The 19,054-nt window shown below is 33.3% G+C and overlaps 1 protein-coding gene across 3 annotated transcripts; it reads left to right on the top strand.

The window, feature by feature from the left end:
• Nucleotides 1-2,598: 2,598 nt before the first annotated feature.
• LOC141592494 (DEAD-box ATP-dependent RNA helicase 17) lies at nucleotides 2,599-12,711 on the top strand. Of its 3 annotated transcripts, none has more exons than XM_074413195.1 (11): nucleotides 2,599-2,865; nucleotides 2,961-3,033; nucleotides 3,144-3,247; nucleotides 4,667-4,810; nucleotides 6,866-6,974; nucleotides 7,066-7,403; nucleotides 7,493-7,566; nucleotides 8,329-8,633; nucleotides 9,590-9,836; nucleotides 11,285-11,558; nucleotides 12,455-12,711. In XM_074413195.1, the coding sequence occupies exons 1-10, from the start codon at nucleotides 2,727-2,729 to the stop codon at nucleotides 11,537-11,539; spliced, it is 1,788 nt and encodes a 595-aa protein (XP_074269296.1). In that variant the 5' UTR covers nucleotides 2,599-2,726; the 3' UTR covers nucleotides 11,540-11,558; nucleotides 12,455-12,711. The 3 variants fall into 3 exon arrangements, with proteins under 3 accessions (XP_074269296.1, XP_074269295.1, XP_074269294.1); XM_074413194.1 differs by lacking the exon at nucleotides 12,455-12,711 and adding an exon at nucleotides 12,190-12,258; XM_074413193.1 differs by lacking the exon at nucleotides 12,455-12,711 and having other exon boundaries at nucleotides 11,285-11,623.
• Nucleotides 12,712-19,054: the final 6,343 nt, after the last annotated feature.

Here is a 19,054-nt window from a genome sequence, read left to right as displayed (position 1 = left end):
TCTTTGGATAAATAATTGATTTTATGTAGATTAATAAAGTTGAAATTAGCAATTTTTATGAGTTATTAGTTGTACAATATAAATATAAAATGAATTTTTGTTGAGATTTATGTGAAAAAAAATTGGGACTGAATTTCACCTTTTTTTAAATTTAAGGGGTTCGTTGTTACAAGCCTACAATTGATACTTAAAAAGTCGAATTTTATCATTGAGCAAAGTTTTTTTTTTTTTTTTTTTTTGGGGTGCGAATCATTAAGCAAAATTAAAAAGGGTAAATTGCCGCTTTTGTATTTTCACTCTCAAATACCTCGAAGAAAATTATCCCAACTTTATCAAATACCAAGTACACTCTTAATCTTTTGGTTAAAGACTAGTATAGATCCCGTGCTCTGACAGACGGTATTTTTAGTTTTGTTTTATAAAGAGACATTCTCATTAAATTAATTGCATAAATTACCTGTACCTTTAATGTTATAATGTACTAATATAATCTTAGTGAGAGGTAGAAAATGAAAGTTTATAATCATTAAAAGACACTTTAAGTTAAGTTATTTTTGTCTTAAACCATTTTTAATTTACTATAAAAATTATAATGATATATCATTGCATGAAACTAATTTATGACATTAAACTACAATTAAGTGATGTAAAAATGTAAAATCTAATTTAAACGCGTACAAACTTTATAACAAAAACAGGTAAAAACAGTATACCGCGCACTTATAAAGATGAATTACGAATAATTAGACTAATATTTTTTTATTTATGATTAAAAAATTACATAAAAATTATTACGTCCTTTAAAATATACACCATATTTAGAGTGTAAATGATGAAGGGTAATATAAGAAACAAATTTACATAATTTTAGGGTGTAAGTGATGACAATAATTATGTTAAATACTGCATAAGAAACAAGTTTGCGTAATTTTAGAGTGTAACTGATGAAAAATAATATATTTGAAAATTGAAATGATTGCATAATAAATTATGCATTTTAATGAAAAATTCACAAATATGAATTTTAATTAAAAGATTAGAGTTTAATTATAAGAATATATTAATTGAAAAGATAACAATGTAATGAATTTTTTATTTTTACTTGTTACTTTATTTAGTTAGATGCCTTTTGGAGGGAAAACTAAGAGAATTTTTATTCTCTTAGTAGTAAGGGGGATTTTATAACATCTGATTAACAATAGGATATTTGTAAATTATCGAACTTAGTGAATAATGATATTGTAAATCAGATTACTAACATTTCACTGCCACATAATGATACTCCAGATACCTTCATTTGGGGTTGTCCGTGGATGAAAATTTCTCTACCAAAACAGTAACATGGTTAGCGCAAGGTTTGTTCGATCAAACTCTTGACAAATGTGAATTTCAGTGGATTTGAAAACTGAATATTCCTCCAAAGTTAAATTTGTTTATTTAGAAAGCTTGTGTTGACGGCCTCCCAACAAAAGGTAGGTTGCTCAAGAGTCATGTTAATGCCCCACTTCATTGTGTTTTATGCAACTATCTTATTGAACACAAAGATCATTTCTTTTACAAATGTCCCTTGATTGAGTCTGTTTTCCAAGGCATGAACATTACTAGCTTTAACAATATTTTGTCAAAATATGATGATATTGCAAGTGAAAGTTTTGTAATGAAACTCAATTATCTCAAAGACTCAATTCCAAAAGATGATTTCATTAAGACTATCTTTATATGGTGGAATGCCTAGTTTTATAGAAATAACATTATCTTTAACAATGTCCATATCAATATCAACAAACTTATTACTTTATGTAATAATAACATTAAGATCTGGAACGACACTAGACATACGGATCTCAATAATCCTGAAAAAAGACGAGTCAACTAAACCAATTTTAGTAAGGACGAAATCTGGTGGGAGAAACTTAGAAACGGTTTAATAAAGCTAAATTTTGACGGTTCGAGAATAGAAGGCAATAAAGTTGCTTTAGGATATTGTATAAGAGATCATAATGGTAATGTCATTTTGTTAGTAGCAAAAAAGTGCGGATCCAATAGTATTCTTGTTGCGGAAGCTCTCGCTTTAGCAGCTAAATATTTAAGAATCTCAAAGCTTATTGTGGAGGGTGATAATTTATGTTTTATTAACTCAATTCGTAGTATTTGGCAAATTCCTTGGGAAATCTCTAGTATTATCAAGGATGTGAAATTTAATTAAACATTGCTTCCGTGAAGACAACAAAGTTGCTGACGTTATGACTTCTATTGTACATTCATGTTCACCTCTTTCGAGGTGGTTTGAAAGCCGGTGGTTTCAACTTACCTAAATCATTCGAAATGATGAGATAAGTTGGTCTTATACCAGATAATCAATCTAGTTTCTTACCTTATAAAAAATAAAAATAAATAGTCTCAAATCTATCTCATTCAATTAGTCTTACTGTAGACGGATATATCGGTCTAAAGTGAAAGACGGGTCAAATATGCTTAAAGTAATGACATTTATGGGCTCTATCATGCAAGTTGTTGCTTGTCTTATGTTTAAAGTGGGTGGATATTTAGCCCGAATATCCCGTCTATAATGAGAATTTGTGATCATCATTATTCATTAGGCCTAAAGTTGGATAAAAATGTGTAACCCCAAACTCGTTGAATAAACCCTGGACTGTTCTCCCTTCGCCCTCCTCTCCAAACCGTTGCAAACGAAACACACAGCATAAACAAACTGCAACTCAACAATGCTGCGTAAAACAATGACTGCCCAGAAATCTCAGAAACAGCAGCAACAGCAACTCAAAAACAACACTGATGATGTCTTTGCTTCATGCTCTTTTTCTAGCCTTGGTCTCCAATCTTCTCTTTGCGATGAGCTCAAAGGTATCTCTTTCCATTTTCTCCTATTTAATTTTAATTCTTTTATTTTTCTTACAATTACAGTGTTTCTGATGTTATCTTGTTTAATTGTTGAGTAGAAAAGTTGGGTTTTGAGTCTCCTACCCAAATTCAAGCTGAAGCTATTCCTGTAATATTATCAGGCCGCCATGTGTATCCTTTTTTTGATATAAAATTGAAAAAGTTTGAATCTTTGGAAATTATACATGATTTTGTGAAGTGGGTTTTGTTTGTTGTGTGGTTTTCTTTAATGGGTATGTTAGACTTGTTAATGCACAAACTGGAAGTGGCAAGACTATTGTGTATTTAGCTCCAATTATTCATCACTTGTTGCAGCGTCGAATCCAGAGGGCTGATGGAACTTTTGGTATGCGATTACTACTTTTTCCTCGTTTCGCACGTATTTGTAGAGTTGTTATGTTTATGGATTTGTGTTATTTGGAAAGAAGTCCTGAGGGTCATTCTTCCAAATTGATAGGAATATTGTGTATTAATAGTGACCAACTTGCATGCTCATGAAGCTTGATAGATTTGTGTTAGAGTTCTTTCAACCTTGGTTAATGATAATGGATTAGGGTTTAATGTAGGCTTCAGTTCTTTGTGATTGTAGAATGTGTTTCATCTTGTACACAAACGCGTAATTTTAGCAAGCTAAATCAAAGGGGATCAATCTGCAATGGAAATATGAAACTTGTTGATATTTCTCGATGAGCCCATGAGGGTTGTCATTCTGCAATATTGTAGTGAATTTTTAGGGAGGACAAGAAAGCCCTGCATCTGCAAAATAACTCTTGTATGAGTGATTGTTTAAGCTTTCTCTAGCTCTTATGTATATGCTTATATGGACAAAATATAACTGTTCTTTCAGTAGTTCACATGGGTGATGGGTTAGAGGAATTTGAACATCCTGATCTTATCTAGCACACATTTCAACTGAGTAAGCAGTTCATTTCTTGGTATTATGAGAAAAGCTGACTGTTATACCTTATATGCTTGAATAACATGTAGTTAGGATGAATATGTTATTCGTGTTCCATCCACTGTCCATTTACCCTTCTCCTCCGTATTTTAAATTTAAAAAGAACGTCTTGGGCGTGCCGAAGCCCAACACTCACCGAGACACTAACCAAAACGCCTTGGTGTGCCTTAAGTACGCCTTATAGACGAGGCACACCACTATGCAATATTTCAGTATTTTTTCTTCTCTTTCATTTATGCCGTCGTCTTTGACACATTGTTCCTAATGTTTACTCCGTCACAAGACTAAACCCTCTTTAATATCCAAAAGGCGGGAATATTGCATGGAACGTTATCTAGAAGATACAAATTTGTTTGTAAAAACTGAGTGTCTCGTGTCTATTAGGCGCGCGCCTTTGCCTTGCACCTAGTGATTTGTTGCTTCGAATATTCCCCGTCTTACTGCACCTTGCCCCTTTTAAAACTAATCTTTCTATAGTTTATTGGACATTTTTTATTATCGTGGCACTTGTAACAACCACCAACATCGTCTATCCAGGCGTAGTGGCTCTCTGTCTCTTTTGGTTGTGAAATTTCTCGCAACAGCATTAGCCCTTTTGAGCACTTATTTAGCTTTGGAATTTAGAGTATGGTGATAGGTCCTTTTAGTTGTTATCATTTTTGGTAAAAATAAGCTAATAAGTTCATTAACCTATATCTTCTTTAATTTTTGATATTGTTTGTGAATCTATATTCTTCCAGAAAGATATCATTCTTAACTGGTTTACATGTCATTTCGTTGCAATATTCACTAATGCTTTTGTCACAGCATTGGTTCTCGTGCCAACGCGTGAGCTATGCACGCAGGTCTATGAAATCCTTCAGAAAGTGCTGCATCGATATAATTGGATAGTACCAGGATATCTAATGGGCGGTGAAAATAGGTCAAAAGAGAAGGCAAGGCTACGTAAAGGTTAGTATCAACTACTAGGAATCCGTACTATCGTTGCATTCTCCATTTATTTTGTTATAAAAATTTATGTGAAGAGGTCTACATGTTCTTTGTTGTGGTTACTTATCTTTTGATAAGATTATCACGAAGTTTCTGTTTTACTTTTCATGTTTTTTTTTTTTTTTTTTTTTTTTTTTTTTTTTTTTATCAAGGAGAATATATCTTGAAGGGTGTTGTTTCTTTAACTAAAATATTGACGCTTATACATTCAAGGGTTCGTATAGTACCTTGTGACTTGTGTGTGTTCAGCTGTAATCTTCTTGGACTCATTTTATTCTTTTTTTTTTGTTCTTGATGATGGAAAAGAAAGGCTGATTTTGCTTTCGTTTTGGTTAGAAATGTGTATCATGGAGAAAGTAATTTAAATGAAGCTTTCGTTTAAGCTTTTAATTTTGCCTTTCCAATGCTAGTAGAATTTTTAGTACAGTCCTCATTTGTTCTTGAGGTTGTGCTTCTTCACACCTTTTGTGAGAAACTAAAGTTGCCGTGGTTTTTGAGCCTATGGATGTCTCTCATGGCATTCCCCTTCAAGGTAGTTTGAGAGTCTTAGGCCTTCACACTTCTTTTTCATCCATAACAAAGAGTGTTGGTAGAAGCAATCTAGTTTCCTTGCTGAAAAAATACATAGTAAATAATAACCCTTTCCACATCCATGGGTTGATGTTTGGCATGTGACTAGCCCTTTCAACATCTTATGTGGAGATATCCCTTTGAAGCTTCAGTGAGTGGTATTATTGTTGGTGGGGCTGGATTGGGCTTTTGCCTATTGTCTACAATTCCCCTCTGCTGCCTATGTCATTTGAGTTTGTCATGATCCAAAATACGTTAATTGGACATGTCACTGTCTGGATCATGTATTAACAAATATATGAAACCATAAGTTCATCTAGCACTAGGTTGAAATACTCTGTGATCGTGTAACCAACCTTTCTCATCTCGTCATGTTAATTTTGATTTGGTTGAATGGTTTCTGAGCAGCCAGTGAATGTGATAACAAATTTTCGGGATTTTGGATGCTCTACTTGATTTCAGTATTTAAATGAAAATACATTTTAGTTGGTATTGGTTGCATGAATCTAACTTGATGATGTTACCAGAAGGATTGTAGAGGTGTAGGCCCCTACAAAGGTGAAGAACTTTAGAATTCATTTATTTGCTAAAATTGAAGTCAGAAATGCATAAATTTCTAATTTATTGGTTTATTTCTTCTGTCATGCTATCACATCGTGATGCAAACGTTTAGTATTTTTATTTTTAAATTCCCTTGCCTTCCCTACTTTGCCGTAGGCGGGGAGCCTGAAGCATTCGGGTGTTCTTGAAGTCATTTGGAGTTATATGTAAATGGTCATACTTCTCAAACCTACATGTGACATAATAATATATTTCTCCTGTAAACTTGAGAGTCATTCCTGTATGACTTTCTTTTGCTTATCTGTTTAATTAATTTCGTGATTTTCTCTATTTCATATACTCGCTTGCGGCTGGTGTCCTTATTTTTTTCCTGAAGTTACAGGATACCTTGTTTATCCTTTAGCTTATGAAGCAAGAAAATTTGCTGACTATCACTCTTTTGTCAAAGAAAATGCTTAAACTTGTTTGTTGGAACCTCTTTTTACCTTTTAGCATTTATTTCTTGTTGCATTTTTTCTGTCAGCTTGATGTTAATAAATATTTCCACTGTGACTACTTTAATTGTGCTGGAATTTGGTTTTTGGCTGAGACAATAAAGCTCTTGGAATAATTAGTAGATGCCGAACAACTTACTTCTGTTTCCCTATATGTATTTGGTAAGCCTGTCTAAATGTCGGACTTGGCCATTTAAAAAAAAAAAAAAAATCTCGTGTTTTTCGCCTCAAGTGTGCAAGGTCATACCCATGATTTCGGTGTCGAGTGTCACGGGTATGTGAGGTGATATGAAGAGTCTGAGTACTATGGCTCTCAAGATGGTGCTAAGTTTGTCTAATGAATCATCAAAGCATATCCTTGAGATAATTTCCCATACATTGTTTGTCGTAGGTATTTCTATACTTGTCGCAACTCCTGGTCGCCTTTTGGATCATTTGAAGCATACATCATCATTCTTGCATGCAAATCTCCAGTGGTTAATTTTTGATGAAGCAGATAGGTAACATTATACCTCTTCAATAACCTGTAACGCAACATTAATGCTTGTTACTTATGCCACTTCATATCTGATTGAACTCGTGGTGTTGTAGGATTCTAGAACTGGGATTTGGTAAAGAAATCCAAGAGATATTAGATGTACTTGGCTCAAGGCAAAACAAACCACTAGATCAAGAAAGTGTGGGTTCTAGTTTCCAAAGGCAAAATCTACTCTTGTCAGCTACCTTAAATGAAAAGGTTAATCATCTTGCTAAAATTAGTTTGAAAGATCCTGTTTTAATCGGTCTTACTGAAAAAACGCTTCATCAAAGTACATCTCCTGAGCACCATGGATCTGTAGGATCTAGGCTAGAACAAGCTGGGAGTGTTATGGACTCCTCAACTGGAGATTATAACCTCCCATCTCAACTAATTCAGAGATATGTCAAAGGTACTTTTGAACAGATGGTATTTTTGTAGTTCATCAGTCCTATGCTCTCTTAACATCACAAACTCAATTGCATCCCTCTTTTCCAACAGTGCCTTGCGGTTCACGTCTTGCGGTACTTCTTTCAATTCTAAAGAACCTTTTTGAGAGGGAAACAACCCAAAAGGTATGTTTTATTTTATCTTTTTTTTTTTTTTTACAAATATTGCAGCTCTTTTACTCCCATAGTTTTCTTTATGTTTCTCTTCTCAGAATTTGTGGATCACTATATGTGAGCTTCCTCGTTTTGTTGATTTATTAACATCCTTAGTACCCCCTAGATATATGTTCTTCCTTTCCACTCTGTCCTTGGTACTAGGAGGTGCTACCTCCAGGCTCTGCCCCCGATGTATTGTCCCCAATTTGACTGTGATGCTCAATCAGTGTTAACCTTGACCTTGAATTTCTCCAATATATGTGGTGGTACTATGTAAATACTCCTTACATTTTTATTGATATCTTTCACTTTCCATCATGGCACTAGATTTAAGGAAAACACTTAGACAATGTAGAAGTACCAAGGGGAAAAAGTGAGCAGACCACTTACATGAGATGGAGGGAGTATGTTGTGTTTGATTTACCAACTATGGAGTATTTCTTATGATCGCTTTATAAGAATTATTTGTGTCAGTCGTCATTTGACCACCTAGGTTAAATGGGACAGTACATTTTGAATTCATAGACTGCATCCTCTCTTATTAGTTACTCTATAAATATCAATCGTTAGTTAAAAAAGATTGTTGGCTGTTTGACTATTTGTTTCAGTTGTATCTTTAAGCTGTGCTTAATAGCTTATCAACCTTACTTCGTAATTATGCCCTGAATTTGACCTTAGCCACTATCTGCTTTATTCACTTGATATGTAATTAATTTTATCGTAAATGGACAGGTTGTGCTCTTCTTCTCAACATGTGATGCTGTGGATTTCCACTATACACTTCTTAAGGAGTTTAAATGGCCACCCGGTTCGGGTTCAGAAACAGAATCAAAAAGGCTCTTTTTGAACTGCAAAACATTACGCTTACACGGAAACATGGAAAATGAAGAGCGAAGAACCACTTGTCATGCTTTTAAAACAGAAAAATCTGCTCTTCTGCTGTCTACTGATATTTCTGCGAGAGGCCTGGACTTTCCTAAAGTTAAATGCATCATACAATATGATTCCCCTGGAGAAGCCACTGAATATGTCCATAGGTGTGTTTATACAAGTACAAATTGTGATATATGTCTTATGGTTTCATTTTTGCATCTTACTCATTCCATATGTTAAGCGCAATTGTCAATCCTTTTTTATTAGTCATTTGTGTGATTGGTTCTCTGTGGGTTGACAATTTGACACTGCTCATTTTTTTCCAATTACGGTCACTAACTCTATGTCTTGTGGTCATTCTCTATAATTACTTATTCCTACACTATTCTCTCCTCATGTATATATGCTTTTGACAGTCATTTATGAGACGGTCTTAAAATTAAATTTATTGTAAGACCATTTTACTGTCAAAAGCAGTTTACTCACAAAATAAAGTGACCGCTTGTACATTTTGTATATTCTTTTAGAGTGAAAAATGACCATCTCAACTACTTACCAATTTTATAATGTTGTGATCAACTGACCATTATATTGTTGGCATTGATCCTTTTTACTTAGTGAACTATTTTAGATCATTAGTGGTCATTTTACTTTTTTTCTTTGGAGGATGTTTTATTTCCAAATGTGAAATAGCATCGCGATAACTGATTGTAAAACCGTCTTCTTATTTGTTGTTTTTTTATTGTCAATATGTCCCCTTTTGTTTTCACTTTTTCTTTTCTTTTTTTTCGCATTGAGGTGTGTGTTCACCCATAGACGGTTCCAAAGGATGATTCATGTTAGCCGACCCCAAATCATTTTGGGATTAAGGCTCTGATGTTGTTGTAATATGTCCCCTTTTACTGGACGCTTACTGCAGGCCCAAGCCAATTAAGGTGGCAGCCCAGGCCTTTGAGTGTTCTGATCCTGTTACTACTCACAAGTCACAAGCCAATAGCCGACTTAATTTTGAAATTGATGTGGTTTCATTAAGATTCTAGTTTTCTTTTATGTGGAAATTATGGCTCAGGTTTGCGATACGCCATTGGTTTCAATTATTGTTGCTTCTTATGTGACACAGGGTTGGCAGAACAGCTCGCTTGGGACAAAAAGGAGATTCATTGTTATTTCTGCAACCCATAGAAATGGAGTATTTGCAAGATTTGGAAAAACACGGTGTGTCATTAACAGAATATCCACTTCTGAAAGTTTTGGATAGCTTTCCTTCATATGGGCTAAAGCACCCTGGAAAGAGGTTTGTTTCAGTTGAGATGCATCCCTGGGTAGTAGGTCTTCAGAAGACTCTCGAGGGATTCATTAATGCAGAGGTATATGTACATCTTTATTTATTTATTTATTTATTGGTTGTGGCTCGTCTATATTTCTTACTAAATTTGTGTCCTAAACATCATAGAGTGCCGTTTGACCAAGAAGTGAAGGGGAGAGTGAATGGAGGGAGTAAGTTCTCCATCCAAATATCTCCTTTGTTGGACGGATTAATTTGCCTTGTAGGAGGCAATGGAGGGATCCATTTTTGCTTCCCTCCAAATCCCTCCACTTTCATTTTGCTAACCAAACAAAGGAAATTACTTCCTTTCAAATCTCTTCCCTCCGTTTCCCATCAAATGTGCCTCTTTCCTTTCCTTCCAAACCCCCCTATCTAGAGTCCAAACACGTGGTGTCGGAGTGTTGGACAGGTGTAACAATTTTGAAACTATTCTGAGTTAGGAATCTAGCAATAGAAGTTTCATGATTTTTGCTCAAGTATTTTTGTCAAATTGAAACTCTGACCTTCACCGTGAAAGGTGAAACTCTGACCTTCACCGTGAAAGGTGAAACTCCTTATGTAGTGTATTTAGTTTACAAGTTTCCTGTTTGACATTGTTCATCATTTACACTCTTTGCACTAACATTTTAGTCGGGATCGTAAATTTTTGAGCATGTGATAACTAGATTAGCGATCTGAATTGTCATACACGAATAACACGATCCCTTGGCGAAAAAAGAAAGACTTGGTTTTGCATGGGTCCTATATAAAGTGTTAAGAGTGGTTGCATCAATCACCATATTTACCATTGTCGGGATCGGTGGCAGTTTTTTTGTGTATGGTGTCCTGTCTTAGCCAACTTTTTCTTAATGTTGTATATGACGTACGCATTTTGGTCCTTAGCGACATTGTATATGAATTCATCGTTTTGCCCCCACTTGCATATTTTTTACAATTATGTATTGTATTCCTTAAAACTTGTGCTTTTGAGGAAGGGGAATTTAGTGTGTAGTGGTGATTGTCTTTTTGTTTTCACATTCAAATTCCAGAAATCTTAGCACAAATGCATTTCTGCGCAATTAACTACTGTAATTAAGAGAGTAAATATTGAGCCGCTTCATCTTCTTTCATTGTATTTACCATTCATAGAGTAAAGAGGGTTCACCTGGCCGGAGGTTCATTCAAAACGTCAAATTTGTAGCTATAGATATAGTGATGGGGGTTATCATCACTGTTCTTAAAGACTTAAACTGTACTTATTGTCATTGACATAATGTTTACTGTACCTTCACATTTCGCTCAGAACTTGATTTTTCTTCTATTTTTAGTTGAGATTGCTCGTGGCAATGCAATTAACTAATTAATCCAGATCCCTCTCATACTTGAAAAGAAAAATTATTTAAAAGTAGCAACACAAATACTGAACATGTTATCAGCGTACCTTGACTTGTACTTTGTTGATTTGTTCTGTTAAATTGATGTATTATATTCTTTGAACTCTAATATCAGGCAAAGATGAAAAATATGGCCAAGGCAGCGTTTCTTTCTTGGGTTAGAGCATATACGGCACATAGAGGAGACCTAAAAAGAATCTTCATGGTGAAGAAACTCCATTTGGGGCATGTGGCTAGGAGTTTTGCTCTGAAAGAGCAGCCTGCGTTGATGGGTGGGGCGGTCCAGAAGCAGATAAAGAAAAGGAAGAAAAACGACCTGAAGAAAACCGGTCAGTCTAACAAGAAGAGGAAGGTCTCTTTCAGATCTTAAATGCAAAGGATGTATTAAGGTACCTAATCTATGTCATATATCTGTTGACGACTACTACACATAAATATGATATATTTCACTGCAATGCACCTACTACATGACAATCAACTCCATGTGATATGTTTTTTTGGGTTTTAATGGTCATGGTCAAGCGGGTAGAAGTCCGATTTTTCATTTAGCATGAGACTGTCTTATACTAATATATCACAAGTCCGACCCATTTTATTACAACCGTATACACAATAGTTTTCTTAACCTACTTCAATAACCAAATCCAATCCTATCATCAGTAATTTTGGCTGAGTTAATGAATATGGGTCAGTCTCGATCATCTTACCATGAGACGGTCTGATATGAAAATTTATGGCTAATGAGTTGTTGGTTAGCGATGAGAATGATTGAACCAAGATTACTCTGACCCATCTACTGGTTGACATCTCCATCATGCCAACAGTGCATTATTCGATATGTCGTATTCCGAATTTGGTTATCTTTCAATTTTGTGACGGTGATATTTTGATTCCGGTTAAATATTGATAGTTTTCTTTTTATGTAGTACTGATCATATGATAGGAATGTCTAAATTTGTTAACTTGCAAAGGTAATACAGAATTGGTGATCAAATGTGATTGTAACAACACATTCCACAGGAAATTATTAAGATGAGAATCTATCCTTGACATATTTTTCTCGTACAAAATCTCATTGAAGACGGCATGTATCCATCACTTTGGAGTGACGGATATCATTTCCTCTCATAAATGACCCAAATAGAGGAGAGATGGAAGCACATGGGGGTGCCCCCACCTTGTCTCCCCTATCCGTTTTGTGAGTGACATTACCCGTCACTTACCCCGATCCGTCTTCAGCAAGACTAATTGTTTTTCTCGATCGTTCCTTTTCTTTCATTTTCAGAGAACAAAATCTGTGTATGTGGGGTCCACATGTTACAGTAGTAATCTAAGGAAGAAAAAAGGTGGCCAGCTGGTCGTTTTATGGAATGTTTCTGCATCTAATGTACTATTGTGTTTTATTTACTGCTTGTTTCTTTTAAGCTCGCCTGTGTCCTTTCACAATTCCTCTGTGGCAAGTTTGTGACGAAAAGTCACAAATAAAAATGAGAATTTGTGTTCTTTAAGAGTTTAAAATCAAGTCTAAGACAACATTAATCCGATGTCAAGACTTGTGAAAATTGCATCAAGTAGTTGAAAATTTCATCCGCATTATTGGAATTTGTGTTGAAGACTTGAAGTCTTATCTAAGTCGAATGCTTATATTCCTTTTTAAGACTACGGTTAAAGTTAAAATATAAGATCGATTTAAAGAATGTTTAATTTTTTGGTGACATAAAGAGACTATTGCCAAAGTATTAAATTGGTATATTAGAAACCAATTTTTTTTTTTTTTTTTTTACCAGAAGTATTCCTTACCGACAAATGAGGTATTCTTCTTTGGGGTTTGAAGGCAACTGAATGGGTGAACCCCTCCCAAGTTTGGTCTTTTCATTCGCAAGAGTCAGGAATTTGTTTAAGATATGGGAGTCTTTATCACTCACACCAACCAACTTTATTATATTGGAAACCAAAAAATGGTAGGTTTTAGCCATTACGTTATACTAGTGGTCCAAGTTAACATTTCAATATCTATGTGACATTTGAAAGGCTTTTGTGGTGTTAAGAAGACCATAAGTTGACAACCACGTCAATACAAGTAGAACCATATGCTTCAAATTTGTCGCAATTAGTCGTTTCAGTCTCAATTTCATCTTTAGTTCAACCATTTACCAAATCAATCTTCACAATCAAATCATTAGTTACCCAATCATCCCTATAAATTTAGGGTACTACACATCAAATTCATATGATTTGTCCATTCATTGATCACCAATGACAAATGTATAAAAATACAAATTTCTTTTTCTTAATTGTTATTCTCTCTGTCTCAATTACTTGTTTACCTTTGATTAAAAATACCCCTTATATTGAATAAAAAAAAAAATAAACAAATGATCGGGAAGTAAGCCAGTATTATCAATTACTTAATCACTCCATCAACTGCGAATTTTTATTCTTAAAGAAAAATACAAAACTATATGTATAATCTAAAACAATCTTTGAAAAATAAAAGTTAAGTTTAACTTAACAATTAGTCTCACTATAGAAGAATATATCTTTCTAAAGTAAAAGACGTGTCAAATATGCTTAAAGTGGTGACATTTTTGGGTGCCACCATGCAACTTGTTGCTTGTCTTATCCTTAAAGTGAGTGGATATTTGGTCCATCTATAACTATAGACTGATATCTCCAGTCTATAATGAGAATTTGTGTTAACTTAAATACGTTTAGATAGATGCAATTTTTTTCTTAATAAAAATACAAGATTACATCCTATCAGAAGATAAAAGTTAAGCTTTCACTTAAATAATCCTTTTTTTATTAAGCTATTAATAGCGATCAGGCAATTTGAAGCTCTTAAATGTTATGGCCTTGTGAACCCCGATTCTGAGAACCTTTAAAACCCTCTTTTACATGGACGTGTCCGAAATTAGTTTGTTAAACTAGCCCGGAAGATGAGGAGAACCTTTGTTTCATGGCTAACACTATAGGTTGGTTATATGGATAGTGAGAAATGAGCTCACGTTTAGGAACATTGACTTGAATCCGATTAGGTTGTCAAGCTTTATCTTCAATACAGTATCACACAATGACACAAGTAAAATGGTTTCAGCAAAGAAGTAAATGACCTAAAGAAAGCAAGAGTATTGTGATTGAAGATATAATTGCGAATGATCCCCTTCTTATTTCTTGATCTTTGTCATAAAAGTAGAGTTAAACAAATAACCGACACCGAGGAATATACTATATTTTCGTAGTCTCTTTATAAGTTGTATGCTTAGAAAACTAGATAAGAATATAAAATAGCTAAAAGAAAGGACATAATTTTGTTTTTGGATATATCAATTGTTTAATCCGAATTCAAACCAGATAGGATACAAGAGTGATAAAACTCTTGTGAATTTTAGCATTATTATATTCTCATAACTCGAAATCAAATTCAAACTAAATTTGAACAACTCTTATCAATTGATTCAAATGTCGAAAACGTTCTAAACCAGGTTAGTGATTTTTATTTTTGTTCAAATGAACGCACTAAATCGCAAGTAAGAATTAAAGTTCAACCCTATAAAAAAAACGCTCTTACCAATTAAACTAACTCTTATTCTCCTAAATCGGGTTGGGGGATTGTAGTGGAGGGTTGGAAAGTGGGGCAAGGCCCCTGATAAAAGATAAAGACAAAAGTGTCGAACATTATACGTCAAACATGATTTGGGCTTAAAGACCTACAATTAGTTGTGATTAAGAGTTTAAACCTTGTTGTTAATAAGTAGGCAATCATCCATGTTTTAAGTTTTAACTAATTTGTTTATATTGGCCCACACAAATCCAACGCTTGTTGGCTGAGTCTTGTACTTATTTTCCATCTTTCCCTTTGAAAATTATGTCAACCAAATGCAAATTGTGGTCCATTAATAAGGTTATCCATACTGCCCAAAGAGTTTTCGTTGATGGTCAAAATAGGGATTTCGCACCTACGTGTTAAGCCCACACAATTATATGATGACATTGTTGACGAGTAAGTCTGCTGAGAGATATCTCTCAATAAATTTATTGAGGAATTATTTTACCGTTTTAAGAAAAAATGGTACTAAAAATAATAAAATAGGTATAAATCATGATTAAAAATAAAATAGGTATATTTATCATGTAAAATAGGTACGAAATTACAATGTCACGATCAATAATAAAAGGGTCACGAAAAACATATAAATGGGTACATAAATGGGTACGAAAGATTAGTCTCTCAATAACTTAGTGAGAGACCGTCTGGTGATTCGATTATTAAGTCATTGTCTCATTTTCTCCTAATTTGTACCTTATTATAGTTAAAAGGAAAAAAAAAAATTGTGGATCAGTTGCGACGGACACTACCTGTCTAAAGTTTTAGACAGGTTAAATATGTCATCACTTTCATAATAAAAAATAACAAGTGGGATGGTGGGGTTGTCTTATTATGAAAGTGGTGACATATTTGACTCATCTACATCTTTAGACGAATATATGAAACTAATTGGTGCATCAAAATATCTTGTAAGAAACAACAGATTTTTTTTTATATCAAAACATTCAAAAGTTCTACCGTCCTCTCGGGGGACGGTACTCCTCACACACAAACACAATCCACCCAAGTAAAATAATATTATAATGGCTTGAGTGTGAGGAGTACCGTTCTCACGGTAGAATTACTCCAAAAAATTTTGTCAAATGATACGATGAGTAATATATTACTCCTATGATACTATCATAACAATGTTTACTTTTTCCTTAATATCTCATTGCATTTTAAGGTGTGTGATCGTGCAATTATGGTTACAAACGATAAATTATTTAAGCCAACCCCAAATTATTTCGGGGATTAATGCTCTAATGTTGTTAATACAATTCAAGGGCTTTATCATTTGCAATTAAATCATGGTACTTATATTAGCAAAATAAGGCAATAAGGCAAAATCTAAGTTATGAATTGAAATTTGAATAGTTACTCCCTCCTATTCATTTTAACTCCCCCTCTTCCAAAAGGGCATGCAAATTAAGGAGAGAATTATTTTATTGTAAAGTATTGGGGTGGTGTAAGGTAATTGGAGAGAAGGAAGGTATTATTGTGGGGTAAGATGATTAAAATAAGTATTGTTGTGAGGTAAGATGATTAAAATAAGATAAAGTATTAGTATTGTGGGATATTGTTGTGGGGTAAGGTGATTAAAATAAGTATAAAACTTTACTAAATAAAGAAAGGGGGAGAGTTATATGAATAGATGAAAAGGGAAAAAGGGAGAGTTAAAATAAATAGGAGGGAGTACTATTTAGTTGTTGGACGATTTAAATATTATTTATTTTAAAATTCGTTTGTATAATACTTAGCCTCTTCATAACATATAAGCAAAAGTCATTACGAAATATATTTCTTTTTCTAAATTTCATAAAACAGCAATGTGTTTAAAGATAAAAGTTGTTAAACATAAAATATACGGAGTACTCCGTAACAGAAAACTGAATCAAAGCCGATGGCAATTATAAACGCTCTTCGTGTTCAGCATATGAGTTGTGGTCTATTTCCTCTTACATTCCTTAATCCTTATCATTCATGCAACTAACTAATCCAGATCAATTTCGGTTGATATTTAACCACTCCTACACCTTAATTTTAATTATTAACGTACCATACCATAAACAGAATTATATGACATCAAGTGTTGCTGTATACTGGTGAATAATTGCTAATTAATGAAAAGTTTAATTATTAATTATCAAAATTATCAACTTATGATGACTAATCATCCTCCTTACCACGGCAAGTACGGCCCTGGGCCCTTGTAGTTGTAATCCACTAATCCATGCTCAATAATTCCTTTTATTCATTCATAATGGTACACAAATTCACAAATTTTTATTTGTGACGACACTATTTCGTTATAAGTTTGTAACCTCTGATCTCACTAATGAATTAAGTAACTTAAATTGTTGTATTTAGGAACCTACTTGCGATTATTATAAACTAGTTTAACTCCCGTGCAATGTATGCACGGCATATATAGAGTTTTACTTTTTTTTAGTATATTATACTCATGAAATATAAATTAGCTAATTTTTTTTTTTACGTTTCTTATCGTTATATTTTGATTTGAAAAATCAAAGTCTAAATCGTATTAATCATGAAATGAGTATTTCAATTAAAGTTTTTCCTATTACCGAGAGATTAATAGTGTTATTTTATAAAATTTTACAGATAATAATATTTTTAGCCACAACTTTTCGTCATAGAAAATCAATGAATTTTTTCGTATGATTCTTAAAAAAAAAAAAAATTACATTTTATATTATAAAAAGATTGGAGATAATTTTGTATAGAATGTAAAATACTAAATGACATAAATATATAAATCTGAAAGATTATGTGTATTATAGTGCACCATACTTATAGAATATGCTAAAAATAACTAAACTTTATTTTAGGAAATATGTTTAGGCGGGAAAATTTAGAGTTTTGCCTATTCATTTAGTAAATAGGGGATTATCAAGCGTATACTTAGTATTAGATTACAAAAATATGTACCAGTTTGCAAGAGGGTGTACCATTTAAAGGGTGATGTAATTTGAAAGTTTTATTGCTTTGTGTTACAAAAATATGTGGCAACTAGTGAGCTACATATTTATTATAAAACATTCAGGATATTATACTTTATACATGAGACCAAGCTAGTGAGTTACATATTTATCAATTTTGTTGTCTAAGGATTTAATTTTTGTATAATAAAGAATATTTCTAAGCCTGTTTCCGACTTTTTGGTTGTATATATTTAGTAGGCTAATATCGAGATGGCAATCCCGATTTCTTGGCAGTAATCTATGTAATTGCTTGGTTTGGATTCGGGTTGAGAGTATAATGAGCCATTTAGTTTTGATACAAACATAAACCAGACACGATTCACCCGATCTAATCGATTTTGAATTGGGTCTAATCTATAGTTGGCTAGTATAAAGACGGTAATCTCGTTTTCTAGACAGTAATTGATGTAATTGGGTTGAGTTTGAGTTATGAGTATAATAAGCCATTCAACATTGACACGAACATTAACCAGATACGATACACGCGATTCACGGCTAGTAGCACCAAATATTTCTACCAAATTGGCCAACTTGTACCTAGAAAATCTTATAAAAATCCTACTTAAATCAGATAAAACCAAACCTATAGTATCTACATAATTTCACATGTTATTTTTATGAAACTTTATATATTTTATTGATTATTGAATCATCATCTAACCTATGATGACGAGCACCTCTACCAACCAACCAAGATCACAACAGAATTTATAAAAACCAAATCAATTTGTATAGAAGCCCAACTAAGCTGTCATTGCAATAATCACATCACATTTATTTATTAAATGACTACCCATGTGAGCTACAATAATACACAACCTTATTGCACCCTAATAAATAAGTAACTTATATACAACGACAGTACCAATTATTAATTTTCATCCAAATTACCAAGTAATTCTTTATATTTATCTACTAAGTACTACGTAGTTGTTTGGTCAATAATTATTCTTTGAGACGGTCCCGTAAGACGATCTATTTGTAGAAAATTCACCTTTTTATTGATAGTAACAATATTTATGTGTTTAATTACCAACTCATCCACTACAAATAAGTAGCTTTCAAAAAAAAAAAAAATACAATATTTATGTGTTTGATAAATAGTAGATTTTGATAGTATATATTCAATAATGAATTCTTTATTTGGAAGAAACTTTTTTATTTTACACTAATGCCTTCGCAGCATATTCAATAGTGCATGATTTTAGCTTACATATCATTATACCTACTATTTGCTGAACGCATTTTATAATTTCTACTAATGAAATATTGTAGCTAAACCTATTATTAG

Source organism: Silene latifolia, chromosome 7, assembly GCF_048544455.1.
Source record: "Silene latifolia isolate original U9 population chromosome 7, ASM4854445v1, whole genome shotgun sequence".
NCBI lineage: Eukaryota > Viridiplantae > Streptophyta > Magnoliopsida > Caryophyllales > Caryophyllaceae > Silene > Silene latifolia.
Note: the sequence above shows the minus strand (reverse complement) of the source record. Positions and strands in the feature narration are given on the sequence as shown.